Source organism: Eptatretus burgeri, chromosome 10 (assembly GCF_056783735.1).
Source record: "Eptatretus burgeri isolate ZD-2024b chromosome 10, Ebu_testis_v1, whole genome shotgun sequence".
Classification (NCBI taxonomy): domain Eukaryota; kingdom Metazoa; phylum Chordata; class Myxini; order Myxiniformes; family Myxinidae; genus Eptatretus; species Eptatretus burgeri.
Window position 1 is genome coordinate 32,438,904 of NC_140970.1, and position 15,067 is coordinate 32,453,970.

The window sequence follows — 15,067 nt, forward strand, 5'->3', positions numbered from 1 at the left end:
CGCACGGTGACCTTAGGGCGTTCCTGTGGCGGCCATATAATTTTCAAGGCAGATGCAAGGTGCCCGCAAGGCGACCGCAGGGGGACCGCAGGGGGGACCTAAGGCGTATGTGTGGCCAGACGGACGGTAACGAATGGGTTAATTTGTTTTTTTTTTTAAACCATTTCTTTTGTTTCGGCTCGTCGAATTTCTACGGCGAACGTAGAAATGAAAAAAAGTTATAACTCCGCGTTACAATTCCACGGCGACCTTACGACCTGTAAAATATAGCCATACGGCGTAGGGCCACCCTGAGGCCACCACACCTTTCTGTCAATTCAGAGGGCGTACGGCCGCCGTAGAGCAAATGTGACTTAGGCCTTAACGATGGCTCTTCGTGATGAAGAAACATGTTGCTTCTTCAAATTTGAATGTCAATCGCAAGTTTCAACTATAACGGCACTTAGTGGAGCGTATACCTTCACCAAGCTGAACAGTTTACGTTTTGTATCCCGCTGATGGGCCGCATCTGGATCTGTACCTGAATCAAAATCTAATCGGCTTGTTCTTGTCACCTACCCAACTCATCCACCACGTTTTGTCATAATCCGTCCGTAACCGTTTAGGATATCGTACTATACAGGGTGTTCCAAAGAGACCCGGACAACTTTGGTTGTTAATATATTGAGTACCACAAATGATACAACGATCCCCTTTGTTTTATATGACACAGAAACTCATAAAGTTTTCTTTAATTTCAGGTCTGGTGGTTTAATGTAAAGAAAATGGTGACTCCACAGGAGAAAGCTCAGTGCGTCGAATGGTTCATCGAGACGAGATCCGACACGCAAGTTCAGCGTCATTTCCGTACAAGGTATGGAAGAAATCCACCATCGCAGATTGGTATCAGAGAGTGTTACAAGAGGTTTAAGGAGACTGTAAGTTGTCAGAAACAGGAAAGTACCGATCGACCAAGCACAAGTGCAGCAGACGTTGAACGAGTGCGTGAATCATTTCAACAAAGTCCCAGAAAATCAATTTGTCGCACATCCAGAGGACGAGCACTACCAACCACCACTGCACACAGGATTTTTCATAAAAGACTGAAATTTTGTGGTTCTAAGGTGTAGATTCTGCAGGAACTCAAACCAAATAATGGACACAAACACAAGGTGTTCGCCTTGGAAATGCTCATTAGCATAGATAGATGATGATGAAGAATACCTGAAAAAGATCAAGTTAATAGACGAAGCTTGCTTTCATGTTGGTCAAGCAGCACAATTTGAGGATCTGGGGCTCTGAAAACCCCCACGTGGTCATTGAAGATGTACACGACAGTCCAGAGGTCAATGTGCGGTGTGACCTTCTCCATGACCACTTGGTGAGTCCGCTTTTCTTTGCGGAGTTCACAGTGACCTCAACAACTTACATGAACATGTTGGAAGGATTCGCCTTCCCACAGATTGAAGACCTGCCACCCGATATCATTTTTCAACGGGACGGCGCTCCCCTTCATTGGACCTTCGTCGTTCAAGCTATCCTGAATGAAAAATTTCAGGCTGAGATGGATCAACCGCCTGGTCCTCACGACCACCAGAAATAACCCCCCTTGATTTTTTTTCTCTGTGGGGGTTTGTCAAAGATGTTGTCAACAACATCAATGTGGCAAACCTGCAGGATGTCCGTTCTCGGATCACAGCTGCATGCGCACTGGTGGACGCAAACATTCTGAGCCAAACATGTCAATAATTCGTGTACCAACTTGATGTCCTGCGTGCGACAAACGGAGCTCACATTGAAGTGTATTGATGGTGTTCACAAAACTTGATGAGTGCATGTATCATATAAAGTATACGACACAGAAACTCATAAAGTCAATCGCAAGTTTCATTTCAGGGTATCGTTGTATCGTTTGTGGTTCTAAATTATATTAACAACCAAAGTTGGCCGGGTCTTTTTGGAACACCTTGTACATCATTTTTGGCGCCATCCCATCTCTCAATGGTGATGAATCACTTGAAGAATCAAAAAAAAATTTATCGGATCCCGATCCGGATCGGCACCAACGTCGAATCAATTCATCCTTGTCACACATGAAGCCTGTCCACCAAATTCCATCTCAATCCGTCTGTTACTATTTGAGATATCCTGCTCACAGACACAAACAGACAGACATTTGAGATCTCCTGCTTGCAGACAACCAGACAGACAGGGGTGAAAACACAACTTCTGTCCACGTTCGGTGGTGGAAGTAATCACAATTCATATATGAGAACTGGGGTCATATATAGACCACACCAGATATTACCAGGGCAGGCACAATAACTCCACCCATGAAGGCCATGAATGAACTGACTGGAATTGCTATTGAAAACACAACATGGTCACCGCGACCCTGACATATTACTCTAAGATCCAATAACTCTTATACGTAACATGGTCACTCTTAGATCCAATATTTATAGCCTCAGCCACCTTTTTGTTTCGGAGGGGAAAGATGGCAGCCGCACGAAGTTTGAAGATGGATAGCTGGTCCAAAATATCTGAAAAAAAATTCCACCAAGCTTCTTGCCAGAAAGGAAGGAGCTCTTTGGGAAGTCATGTGAAAAGGGTTTCAATGATTACACTGAAGGGTTCACGTTTAAGGGATGGAAACATGCCGATGTCAGTGGGAAGTGCTGGTGATCTTTCACATTTGATCACCACTATCACAGGAGGGCTGAGCGGTCATGCGGCATGCTGCAGGATTACACTACTGCAGGTAGGCTCGGCCACCGAATGCCGGAACTTACATCCTCACGTCTAAGGAAATGCCCGGTGATCATCTGAGAATACCTTTTAAAGCTTCGATCCACTGTGCATCTACGGCAGCCATGGTTTTGGCATCCACCCGAATAACCCCAAAAGCATTGTTTCATATAATAATTTCGACCTCCTGTTGGATTATTATCAATAAATTGATGACAAAAGCCCTGATCGTGCGAATGTCGGCCTACTTCATGACTTGGTACACGGAGATGACACTATAATACACCATTACTGCACAGTACTGCATAAATGTTGCTACTGTTGGCGCTGTCATTGTCATCACCACCGTGGCGTCACATGGTTGTGAAGCCAGTGGACCCTAGGTATCCAGCAACTTCAACCGGCCGCTCTCAGCGATCTTTTGTGAAAGAAATGGTCAAGGATTGTCCGTGTTGAGTGAATGCAGAGCAAGTTGACAGTGGGCTTTGTAGACCGTGTTGGTAGGATTTGTGGTGACCACAACACAATATGGTAAAAGTGCACCCTCATTTCTGTAAACAGAGTCGCTTCCTTGTTGTGCATGTCTGGATGAGGGCCATTTCAGATGTTGTTTGTGGGGTAGTGTTGGATTGAAGAGGAGGTAAGGTGATTGGAGATGTCTTTTTGAATGGGGGAATTAGAGGGAGGAGGAGGGATGATGTTGAATATGTGAGAGCAACGGTGAGCTGAGGAATCGTAATTGTAATCTGAGTTAGGGGTGGTTTAACATAAAGTTGCAGGGATGTAAAGGATCGTGTGCTGCCGAGAAAACTTGTTTACATCGAATGTCTAAGTGATCTTGGGTTGAGAGTATTTTAGATTCAGCGCGGAGGTGGCGGAGGTTCATAGATATCCTACATTCTGTTACGATCCCGAGGGCATTGTTTTGTGGTTTGATGTAATTTACTTATTTTTGGTGTCAGATCTTGCCAAGTATATGCCTGGTGTTGGCTCAATGGTTAGGGGGGTGGGCTTGGGATCCTAGGATCCTGAGTTCAAATCCCACTCAGCTGTTGAATTAATACCAGGTGGGGTTGATTCTGCTTGTTCTCCTTCTGAGGTTGGCAAAATGAGTGCCAGCTTGCTGGTATCCTGTGTTGGAGTGGTGACCCATCCATGATTGTACTCAATAGCCCAGGAGACTGCTTAGGCAGCACCAATGCTCTGCACAGAGTATGGTCCAAATGGATGGATGTTGCTAAGTGTCATACTTGGGCTTGTGTAGGTTACGGAAGTGCGGATGAATAAGTATATTGTAGTGAGTACCTCTTTTTTTGTCTGAAAGAGGTGTGCGCGAGTGCCTTAATTCCGGCGATGAAACCGAGTCTATGGGCCTATCACTTTCCGATCGCAGACAGGTCGGTGGTCTATCTGTCTTCTACAGCCACCTTTCTGGTTTTGCACCCTCTGCTCTTTCCGTGCTTTGTCTCCTCCCCCTTCCCGGTTTCTGCAGGGCACACGAGGTCCACCATCAACCCCCTTCTGGTGAAACTTCCAAAATCTAGGATCACTGCTCACCTCCACTCATTCATTCCTCTTTTTTTTCCCCACCTGTGGAACCAACTTCCATACTCTCTTCAATATCATTCTTCCCTCCAGTTCTTCAAGACAGATGTTCACCACCATCTCAAATCATCCCCAATCCAAAACCATTATCTTTTCTACCCTCGTTTCAACCCTCTTTTCTAATTTTCTACCCTCATCTATCCCTTGTGTGGCCATCTCCCTCTAGTTTGTCCTTCAACCATGCTGTTGGTGTTTACCCCCTCTTTCTATTCCTTTTGTTCTGTTGTGTCTTGATTCATTCAGTGTTCTCGCTCTTCGACGAACTCGACATTGTATAGAAAATTTGTTGACTTTGCACATTAATAGCTTTGGCATTCATGTTATTGACGTGTTCAGTGAATGACACGTGTGAATTGAGAATGTGACTGAGGATTGTTGGGTAACTTGCAGGAGGGGTTCGTTGAATAATGTGACGTGAGCATGCAAGTGAGACTTGTGTCTATCTGTGGTTAGGAGAGTTACTGTAGATTATGAGGGTGATGTTGTCTTGTGGTTTTGGGTGAGTCGTTGTCCCAGCAGGTGTATATATTGCTGGACTGAGTTGGTGGCCCGTCGGATTTTGTAATGTTGTGAACATATTGCGAGGTCATCTGCGTAGGAGAGGAGTGTTGTGTCTATTGTTGGTGAGGGGGGTGGGTAGAGAGGGGGAGGTCATGGAGGGACCGATTAAAGAGGGTAGAGGAGAGTACAGAGCCTTGAAGGTGTCCGTTTTGGACGATGCTGGTGCGAGATAACGAGTCTGAAGTATTTGACCTGAGCTTGGTGAGCAGATAAGTTTGTGAGCCTTTCTTGTTTAACTATCGTTATGCACTGTCGCGTTGAGTGTTTTGTCAATGAGAATATGGCAAGGCACCATGTCAAAAGCTTTGTTGATGTCTATTGCAGCGGTACGGAGGAGAGGGGTGGGGTGAGGGGGGGTGGCGGGGGTTAACCACCAACTCAGGTCATTGTTGGTTTTCAGTATGGGAATTATTATGGCTTTTTCTACATTGTGGATATTATCCTGTTTTTAGCTCTACCTGGACTTGAGTCATGGGAGCTTATGCGATCTCGCAGTGTCCTTAGGTGAGTAAGTGAGTCAGTCAGTCCGTAAACACTTCTGTCATTATCGCTTGAACCAAACACACGATTTTGATGAAACTTGGCTACAACATTCTTCACCAGTGATGGACCAACGTTTATTGACCACGTCAAAATCTGCGCTAATAAAGGGGGTCTAAGTGGGGGCTTGACCCCCCCCCCCAAATAGGTATTTTCTCTCTTCTCTGAAACTACACACACAATTTTGATCAAACTTGACCACAACCTTCATTACCCATAATGTACCAAAGTATATCGACCGCATCAAAATCTGCACTCATTAAGGGGGTATATGGGGTTTTTTTGACTCCCCCAAAATAGGTACTTGTTCTCTTCTCCGAAACTACAGACACGATTTCGATGAAACTAGATCACAACCTTCTTCAACAATGACACACCAAAGCGTAACGACCGCATCAAAATCGGTGCTCATTTAGAGGGTCTACGGGGGGCGTGGTTTGACCCTCCCAAAGTAGGTATTTGTTCTCTTCTCTGAAACTACACACACGATTTCGATGAAACTTGACCACAACCTTCATCATCCGTCACGTACCGAAGCTTATTGACTGCAACAAAATCTGCGCTCATTAAGGGAGTCGACAGTGGGTGGGGAGGGGGATTTACCCCCCCCCCCAATAGGTAGTTGCTCTCTGATCCGAACTACACACACAATTTCAATGAAACTTGACCACAACCTTCATCACCCTTGATGTACCAAAGTTTGTTCACGGCATTAAAAAAAAAAAAAAAATCAGGGTCTAAGGGAGTCTGCGGATGGGTTTGAATGACTGTTGCTCCTGATCCAGGTGAGCTTAAGGATAGGTGCTCCTATTTTTTCGAGAGTAGTTGTATGTTTGTGTGACAATGTTGATGGCTCAAGGCTCGAGACGCTTGAGATGTAAGTTGGATATTAAGTTAGGTCTTGTGACTTCAGAATTTTTGGAATTTTTAATTACCGTCTGAACTTGTAAGGGAGTGAAGGGAGCTAAAGGTTCGGTGGTTAGTTTCATTTCCCTGAAGGTTCCAATGATTTTACTGTTTATGGCGGATGTTGGTTTCTGACTTATGACTGTATATAATGATTGATTAGTTGGTTCATTTGCTCTTTATTGCCCTGAATTGCACCATCAGGGTTGGATATCGTGCTTCGTTGGAGGGTGGAATTTATTGCTCACCATTATTACTTTGTTGTTGAAATGGCCGACCACTTTATCGACGGAGTTGAAGGATTGTATGTTAAAAGTAGAGAATTAATGTTCTATGTGTGTTGTGAATTGTGGCCAGATGAATTTTTTTGTTGTTGGTGTAGTATGGTTTTCCTACCGGTGGGTGGAGGTTTATTGTCAAGTCGATGTGTGACGATGATGGTGATGATGGCGAGGTGATCGAAAGTCGTGAACTGTTTCCCACGAGGTGGTAGCTAATAGTGGAGTGTTCGATCGAGGGAAGTGGGGTTCTCATTTGGTCTTTTGGAGAAGTCTTGGAGTAAAGTTGTGATTGTTTACAACAACCAGTTCTCCTAACTTTCCCAAAATGAGGGGGCCTCTCCTATCGGTTATTTGGGAGGAGAGCCAGAAAGGGTCTTTGGCTTTGAGGTCGCCGGCAAGTACAAGTTGGGATATAACTTGTAGGTTTTTGAGGGAGGGTTGGAATGCTGGTGGACACGAATTTGGAGGTGTCATGTAGATGTTGATTATGTTGGCGAGAGTTTTGCCTGTTATACTAAACCTTTCTTACAAATCACAAAAGAATTAAAGCAGTTTGCAGTCGTTGCAGTGCAAATCAAAAGTTGTTGATATAAAGAGTGGCGATGAGATGGTTAAATCATTCTGCTGAAGTTAGATCTCTTTGTATGCAAAGCTTTGACAGATCCTTAAGCAAACCCCAAAAGGTGCACATTGAGTTTCACATTCAGCAAACAGCACATAATCAACAGAAGCACAGCACGGTATGTGCTTTTTTGGGGTAATCCATTTCTCAGAACACAGGTCTCGCCGCGCCTGGCTCCGAGCCCGACGCTTGGAAAATTCTGCATTCTTTTCAGATTATTCAACCGGCTCCAAGTTCGCCGTCGGCAAATTTCTGAACTGTGACAACTATAGATGTGCACTACTGTTTTTGGCACCGATCCATGATAGCCGAACAAATAAACTGTGACTTTTGGAACTTTGTAAATGGGTGTTTCCCGATACTTTTGACTACGGTGTTAGTACAGATGATTAAAACTAAGTACTTCTTATTACCCGTTATTGCTACGAGAGTCTTAAGGCTTTACTGAGCCATACTACAAAGTGGTTACAGATTGGGAGACATCTTAATGTGGTGGTCAACATTACACTCAACATACTGGCAGGATTTATTTAACCGCTTCAGCAACCTCAAGAACAAGTACTGGGATAAGTATTCATGGCATTTTGTGAGACAGATGTGTACAAGAGTGCAAATGAGACAGACAGTCAGCTTGATATTTCCTCTGAGTTGCCTCCTCTACGAAGCACCAGGGCAAGCGGCTCAATTCCAAAAACAATGGGATCAAACTCATATCAGACAACTCGAAGGTGAGCCCATGTCCCTCAAGCATCGTCATTGAGCTGTGTTGTGTATCAAATACTTTTGAAAATGTGTCAGATCCATCTATCCAGCAATTATAAACTTTGGCATGCTGTTTGCATCATTATTGAGGGTGGAAGTGTCAAAGTTCAAGTGCCCCATAACCAGGACAAGGATTTACAATTTTATCAAGGTTCCAGCACACAATGGCTGACTCATTCTGAAAGGTACCGGAGGTTAATGATGTCCACAAGGGAATGCGAGCAGACAGGACAGGCAGCATAAAGTCCCCTTCGAAAGGCAGCGCACTCTGATGAATTGTGCTGCCTGCCAAGCACCCAGATGATGCTTTGTCGAAAGATTGGGAACTAAACTCAGACCAGACAGCTCAAAGCAGTGTTTGCAACCTGTGCCACTGTGCTGTGCAGCCCTTTTCATTTTAGATTTCACCGATTTTGAAGAAACAAGGACAAGCAAAAAGACAGACAAATACAGACTCCATGGTGAAGACATACACAGAGAAGATTGTTCCTTTTGAACTTACTGTTAGGATGTCGTAGCGACCAGCTTGCAGAGCATGTGCCGTGGAGATGATGCCAGTAACAGGGTCAATAAAGAAGTATCCTTGTTCATTTCCATCAACGATGAAATACGAAAGGTCAGCGTTGGGGCCGTGGTCGATATCAGAGGCGATCATCTGGTACAAGTGTTCACGTCGTTTGCTGCGTGTGCGCTCCAGCAGCTTGGCACTGTAGCCACGCTCTCGAAATCTCGGCTGATTGTCATTTTCATCCATCACGGTAACAATCACCCACACCATGGAGGACAGCGAAGGTATATCTTGATCTGAGATGGTCACCTAAGAAAAATTTTTTTAAAAACCTGAAGAAATAAAACCATTACGGTCTACCATATGATCAATGACCTTAGAAAAGTTCGGAACCAATCAACTGCTATGCAGAGCCCGATTCAGGTGTTTGTGAAGTACAATGGATCTCGCAGTGTTCCACATCACGAGGTCAAAGCCAAGCTGCACAGGTGAACAACATTGACGACCTGTGAATTACGATACAAATACATTCACTACACGCGAGTTGAGCAGAAACACCTAAAATGGCATTTACAGAGCCGAGCGAGAGCTGCCACAGGAAATCGCTTTTACATTTTAGTGCTGACGAGACCCAGTGGACCCAAAGTGCATGAAGAGCAGGACTTCTGAGCCTTGTCGATTGATGAACAGACAGATTTGCATGAAGAAATAGCTTTTGGATTGCGACCCCCTCATAAAATTAATACCTCATGGCAATGTCGCAAAAGGTTAAAGAGAACACCATAATATTATTAAAAAAAAACACACAGGATGACAATTTAAATAGTCCATAATTAAAAACCAACAATTGAGATGCTTGACTCGGCGCATGCTGATTTTAATTGTCATGATATGGCAAGATGTTTTCCAGGCAGTTAAACCATATACTGTAGATGACTGTTGTTTTTTTACCGGCGAATGGAAAAAAAAGTACGATGTCAGACATTCTCAGGTACCCACTGCCTTTTCCTAATGGAAGAGTTCATCAAGACTTGTAGCACTCATTCACTACGTCATGATAAAACTTCATCAAACTAGAGGGCTGTGATCGGAGATCACTGATGATTCGCGATATAGCCAATTCGTAATATCAGCCAATTGTTGGCACTTGAAATTGTGCCTCATCATGAAAACAAATATTTTATGTTTCCAAAAAGCCAATTTTTTTTTTGAAAAACCACCAAGACGAAAAACACTTTATGCCTCCCTCCGGGAACCATGATAATTCAAAAAAAAAAAAAAAAAAGAATGGGTAAATTTATTTAATAAAAAATTAAATGATTGAAAATTGAAAAAAATATGTTTGAATGATTGATTATCAGCACGAAATAAAAAAAAAATGATCAAAAAAAGTAATAAAAATGAGTGAAAAATTAAATAACTGGAAATTAGGGGAAACAAGTTCCAAAATTGAAAAGAAATAAATAATTAAGTAATCCAAAAATTAAATAATGGAAAAATTATTCTTCAAAATGCAGGACAACGGACCACCAAGCCAACACTTAATGCCTCCCTCCGAGAACCATAATTACGGCGAACGTGACTTCAAATGTTATTTGAGAGTAGGAGACTGTGGGGTTGGGTTATCGCACAAGGTGTACATAAACCAGTTAAGGTCTCTCTCACGTCCACCTGGTGTAAGAAACTTGTGGAAAATATCCATCAGTGACCTGAAACCTTGAGTGCAAAAGGAGATCTATCAATATAACACAATGAACTTGAATTACATCATGGCCACCATTCAAGACATGAAGTTGGACACCGCATGGTGAGATACTTTAAAGGGGAATGCCAATGCAAATTGTTTATTTTTTTTTCTGAAAACTATTGAGGATCATTATTCACGGTGTAATTTGAAGGGAAACGTTTTTTGAATTTCTTTTGCCAATTACAAAGTGCCGAAAAAATTCCGAAAGTGTCAATTTTCGATTTTCACCAGCGACGTCACACTCAGAACCCACCTTCATCCAGGAGGCTCACATAGAGAAACAGTGCATTTCGAGCTCAGATTCCGATGTTGATTGCAATGTCATTAGCAACTCTGAATGTTCTCAGTATGTTGAAACTGATCATTGGGACTTTGAAGAAACTATTGGAGACAACACTAGTGATTGGAAACTTTCGGGGGAATTCTGGAGCCTTAACGTTTTGAGCCTAATGCGAGTGATTCAGATGAAGATGGTGACAACGGAGGTGTTCGTGAAGATGAAAATGCCGGTCGCATGTTAACTACAGATTGGTAGGTTTTGTTTTTACATTCAATTGACAGTTTATAAAGGATTTTGTATTAATTGATAAATCAGTTATATTACTCCCGCAGAAATACCCGTCATTCACGACAGCCGACACCGTCCAGGCACACTCGGACACTGACGACAAAATGGGCAACGAATGATTTGTGCCACCATCGAAGGCTGACCAGGTGTCCGGTATGTTACGGAATCGTCCTGTTTCATACTTTCCTGAGACACAATTTGTGTCTGTGGGCATGTCTGTGCCATGTCTGTGCCGTGTTTGTGCCTGTGTCGATGTTCCACCATCATGACCGTGTCGTGCTGTGTCCATGCTGTGCCGTGTCGATGTCCCGCCCCAGTGGACACACAGACATTTCAGATATACAAACCTTCATTGTCTCTATTTTCTTGAATGTCAATCGTACTGAATTCAAATTTACCTTTGGTGGTAATTTATTGGGTCTCGGAGTTGACGCGATGGCATCTGAGATAATGGAATCTAGGATTTCAAGCTCTTTAGATGCGTAGGGCAAGTAAAGGTGATGGAGGTGTTAACCAGCACATCTGGTGAGGTGAGATTGGTCACCGGCAGGCCAACGCAGGTGTTTGATTCACTGCTCAAATCGCCCATGTACATGTGCTGGTAGCTGGGCATAGATGGTCTTACAATTTCGAACGAGAGCTGTTTCTTCCGCTTAATCATGGGGTTGGCATCCTCTTTCAATCGTGGTGGATAAACCACAAGATCTAGCCATTTCTGTTGTTCCAAAACAGTGCTCTGTAAAATGTTCCAAGAACAAAAGCAAACATTTTGGATGCCCGATCCACACTTGGGTATTTTGGACAAACCTCGTCCAATTTCTAGCCAACTTGGGGTGTTTCAGCCATTGGTGTAGCATGAAACCATCTCCGTTTGTATTACTACAACCACCACGGACGCATCGACTCAGCATATTTGTGGAAAAAAAAAATCGAAAATTATTTGCTGTTTGAGTTAAACTGTAACCCATAGATAATACGAACATCGCGCTCGACTTCTGAGTGTGACGTCACGGCTATTCATGAAGAAGAGGAAGAACAAGAAGAAGAAGTTTTTGACTTTTTATCACAAAATTACTTGATAAATCGCAAATCGAAAAAGACACATTACAATATATCGTTTGTGTAGGTTGTCAAGGGATAGATTTAGCGTTGAGGTGGTTTGAGCGTTTGGGTTCACCTTTCAGGATTACGAGGTTGGACATTATCCAGGGATCAAGTCCAATTAATTTCATAATTGCACGTTCCGTAGAACGACGGGCAATGTCGCACCGATGATTGGGCCCACCTAGTGCAGAACCGCATCGAGGAACATTACATGGACCTTAACACATCCGTCTCACAATCTTCGCATTCCATTCCAATCGAGCATCAATGGGATGCTTTCGACCAGGGCATCGCAAATTTCCATAGGTACTGGCTGTTTAAAGGTCACCTATGTTTTGTCCTCAGTTTGTTCCAAATACATTGACATGAGTTTATCTGAATTTTCTTAAAACAATCAGAAAAAGGAGAAGCTCTGCAAAAGTCTTGCGTCGACATTATTTGCGGTTAAGGGTTCCAGGTGAATTGATGCTCCGTAAGGAGTGTGGTACATTGATGCATCACATATATGCAAATAAAATGGAATTTTGACCCCCATTCCTTCCGATTATGCTCATGTATATCCTTTCTCTCTCCAAGTACTCAAATTTCCTTCCAAACTCCTTTCCTTCTACCCCTACACTCTCCTACCCTCATATCATCCTCCCTTCTCTGACATTCCTCAATTTAACCCTCCACCCTGGTCTCAGCAATGTATAAACCCCTAATATATATAATAAAGAGTTTTCTTATATGTTTCTTTTTATAATCCACTTTCACAATCAAAATAATTTACAAAAAAAGTTTCCACATTGGGATTTTCGCTCCATAACAGCGACCAATGCTGCTCAATATATAGGGTGCAATGGGTTTTTTTTTTTTTGCAAAGGCTAACAATAGGCGATAGAGGTGGCATCTCAGGGTGATCAGTGTCCCCTAGAGATAAAAAAAAAAGAACCTGCTTACCTCCAAAACATGTTCGGCCTGCCTCTCCCGGTCCAGCGTGCGTGACGTCGTTGTGATCTTACCTGCAGAAACATCGGCAGGACATTAAGCAAAGCGTATGCTGCAGGAGAGCAAAAACACCAAAAGAGTAACATTGTAGGAAGGTAAGATTTTTTTGTGAGCTACAATTGCTTCACAATGTGCTGAGCGTCAAGATGTCTCGGTAAGCAAATGTCACACTTTAAAGCGTGCTTAACAGGAAGCAATAGGAAGTGAATGCCTTCCCTTGTACGAAGATCGAAACAATGGTGTCACACTGCCCGGGCATTGAGCCAACGCACACAACACACACATTTCTCTGGAAGTGCATTTGGTGCAACATCCTGCAAAGGATCACGGTAAGGACCCCGTTGCATTATGGGAATGAAATAAAGAGAGGATCGTTGACGATCACTGACCTACTTCGGCATCAATCGAAAAACGGTTGGGGGAAACGTCTTCACTTTGGGCCGAAGTCGTGAATATGGCGTTGAATACAACACACAATTAAATAACAAACAATGGTGAGTACCGCGTGAGAAATGCTTGTTCAACTCACCTGTGTGCCTGTCGATGGAAAAGAAGCCCTGGGGGTCACCGCCGGAGATGTGGAAGATTGGCCGCCCGATGGACTTCACGTCGGGGTCTCGAGCTCGTAAAATCAGCACCTGCGTCCCACGAGGAGCATTCTCCGGCACGCGCGGCCTGTACACCACTTCGTTCGCGTGTGGCGCATTGTCATTTACGTTCTCGACTGCCACGTACAGGTGCAGCGACGAGGAGCGTGGAACCACGCCGCCGTCTGTGGCAATGATGTGCAGCCAGTAGCCTGTACTGCTCTCGGCGTCCAGCCAGCCCGCTGTGACAATCTCACCTGGATGTCACCAAAGAAGATGTTACACGGATCAACGTCCTGTCATCTCACTGCATCAACAGCAACAATAACAACATTCGTTACTTATCAACTTGTTCGTTTTTGTGTTGGCAAAAAATATATTTTTGCATCAAACGGAGGGTATGAGAGGGTAGGAGAGCGTGGGGATAGAAGGAAAGCCCCATCCCTTACGTAAGTCAGCTTCCTAGCAGATATGGCACTAGACTGACTGGAGTCATGACACTTTGGCACCTTCGTTAGCCATACATTTATGAACTGCACATGATGCAGTTAGGAGAATCGAGTGCACAGCCGAGGAGCAAGGGAAGTGAGGAAGGAAACTGAGAATGGGGAGGTCGATATCGGAAGCGTCAGGAAAGCACGTTTGTTGCACGAGCCACCCAAATGGGTCCTCCGAGGTGGCCAAATATCCACAACCTTGGCTTCGTTGCCCTATCCCTTGCTGTGACCACCCATGCCCCACACTGAGAAGGAAAACAAAAAGATAAAGCCATTATTATTCCTACCAAGCTTGACAGATAAAACAAAACTGAAAATCAAGGCTTAGGGGCAGAAAGTACGAATTTCCTGTCAAAGTCATCAAAAGAGCACGAATCACAATCAACCGTTTGTGATGCGATATCCAAAGCACTCGATTCCAAATGAAGCATCTCTGTGTACATGAAGGAGCACGACGCTGTGTGCAAAGCTGCGTACTTGCTGAGGATAACGTTACCATGACATGGTGAGTAGAACCAGAATACGATCAATATCGTCAGCCAATTACCCAACTAGGTGCATTCAGTCCTTCGTGGAACCCTCTTACAGATATTGAATTATTCATTACACGAGGAAAAAAATCACAACTTAAGTTTCATTTATCATTGATATTTGCAATGTGTTTTTTTTTCTCTATATATCTATATCTATCTCTCTCTCTCTCTCTCTCTCATTAGATGACCTTCGAGCACAACTAATGTTGTGGACCCACTGTTCAGGAAGGTTCTAGGATTGAAGGGTCAAAATCTCAATGATGGACGAATCCCAGTTAATTATCTTCGTAGCCTTTTGCCCTGAGGAAGTCCGGTGGGTAACTGGCGAAACATCCCCTAAAACTAGGTCGACACTCATGCATTTAATACAACATTGGCAGGGTAGGTCAAAGTATGATATTGGTTGGACAAGTCCTTTTTCTTCAGCACAACCCAAAACTTGTCATATATTGTTGTGTTTGTGAGGAGGTGTGGGCACAGTAATTAGAATTAAGGTATAAACCCCATTTGTGTTCACTTGGCTTGTGCC

At 43.7% G+C, this 15,067-nt stretch overlaps 1 protein-coding gene across 2 annotated transcripts in view; it reads right to left on the bottom strand.

Annotated features, from left to right (window-relative positions):
- The window catches only part of LOC147018256 (protocadherin Fat 1-like), a 92,336-nt gene that overhangs the window by 55,711 nt on the left and 21,558 nt on the right, over positions 1 to 15,067 (bottom strand). For both annotated transcript variants that reach the window (XM_085897781.1, XM_085897780.1), the window contains exons 3-5: positions 13,451 to 13,765; positions 12,874 to 12,935; positions 8,507 to 8,821 (exon numbers count right to left, since the gene is read on the bottom strand). In XM_085897781.1, coding sequence (XP_085753907.1) covers positions 8,507 to 8,821; positions 12,874 to 12,935; positions 13,451 to 13,765 — 692 coding nt within the window. The remainder of the gene's footprint in view (positions 1 to 8,506; positions 8,822 to 12,873; positions 12,936 to 13,450; positions 13,766 to 15,067) is intronic.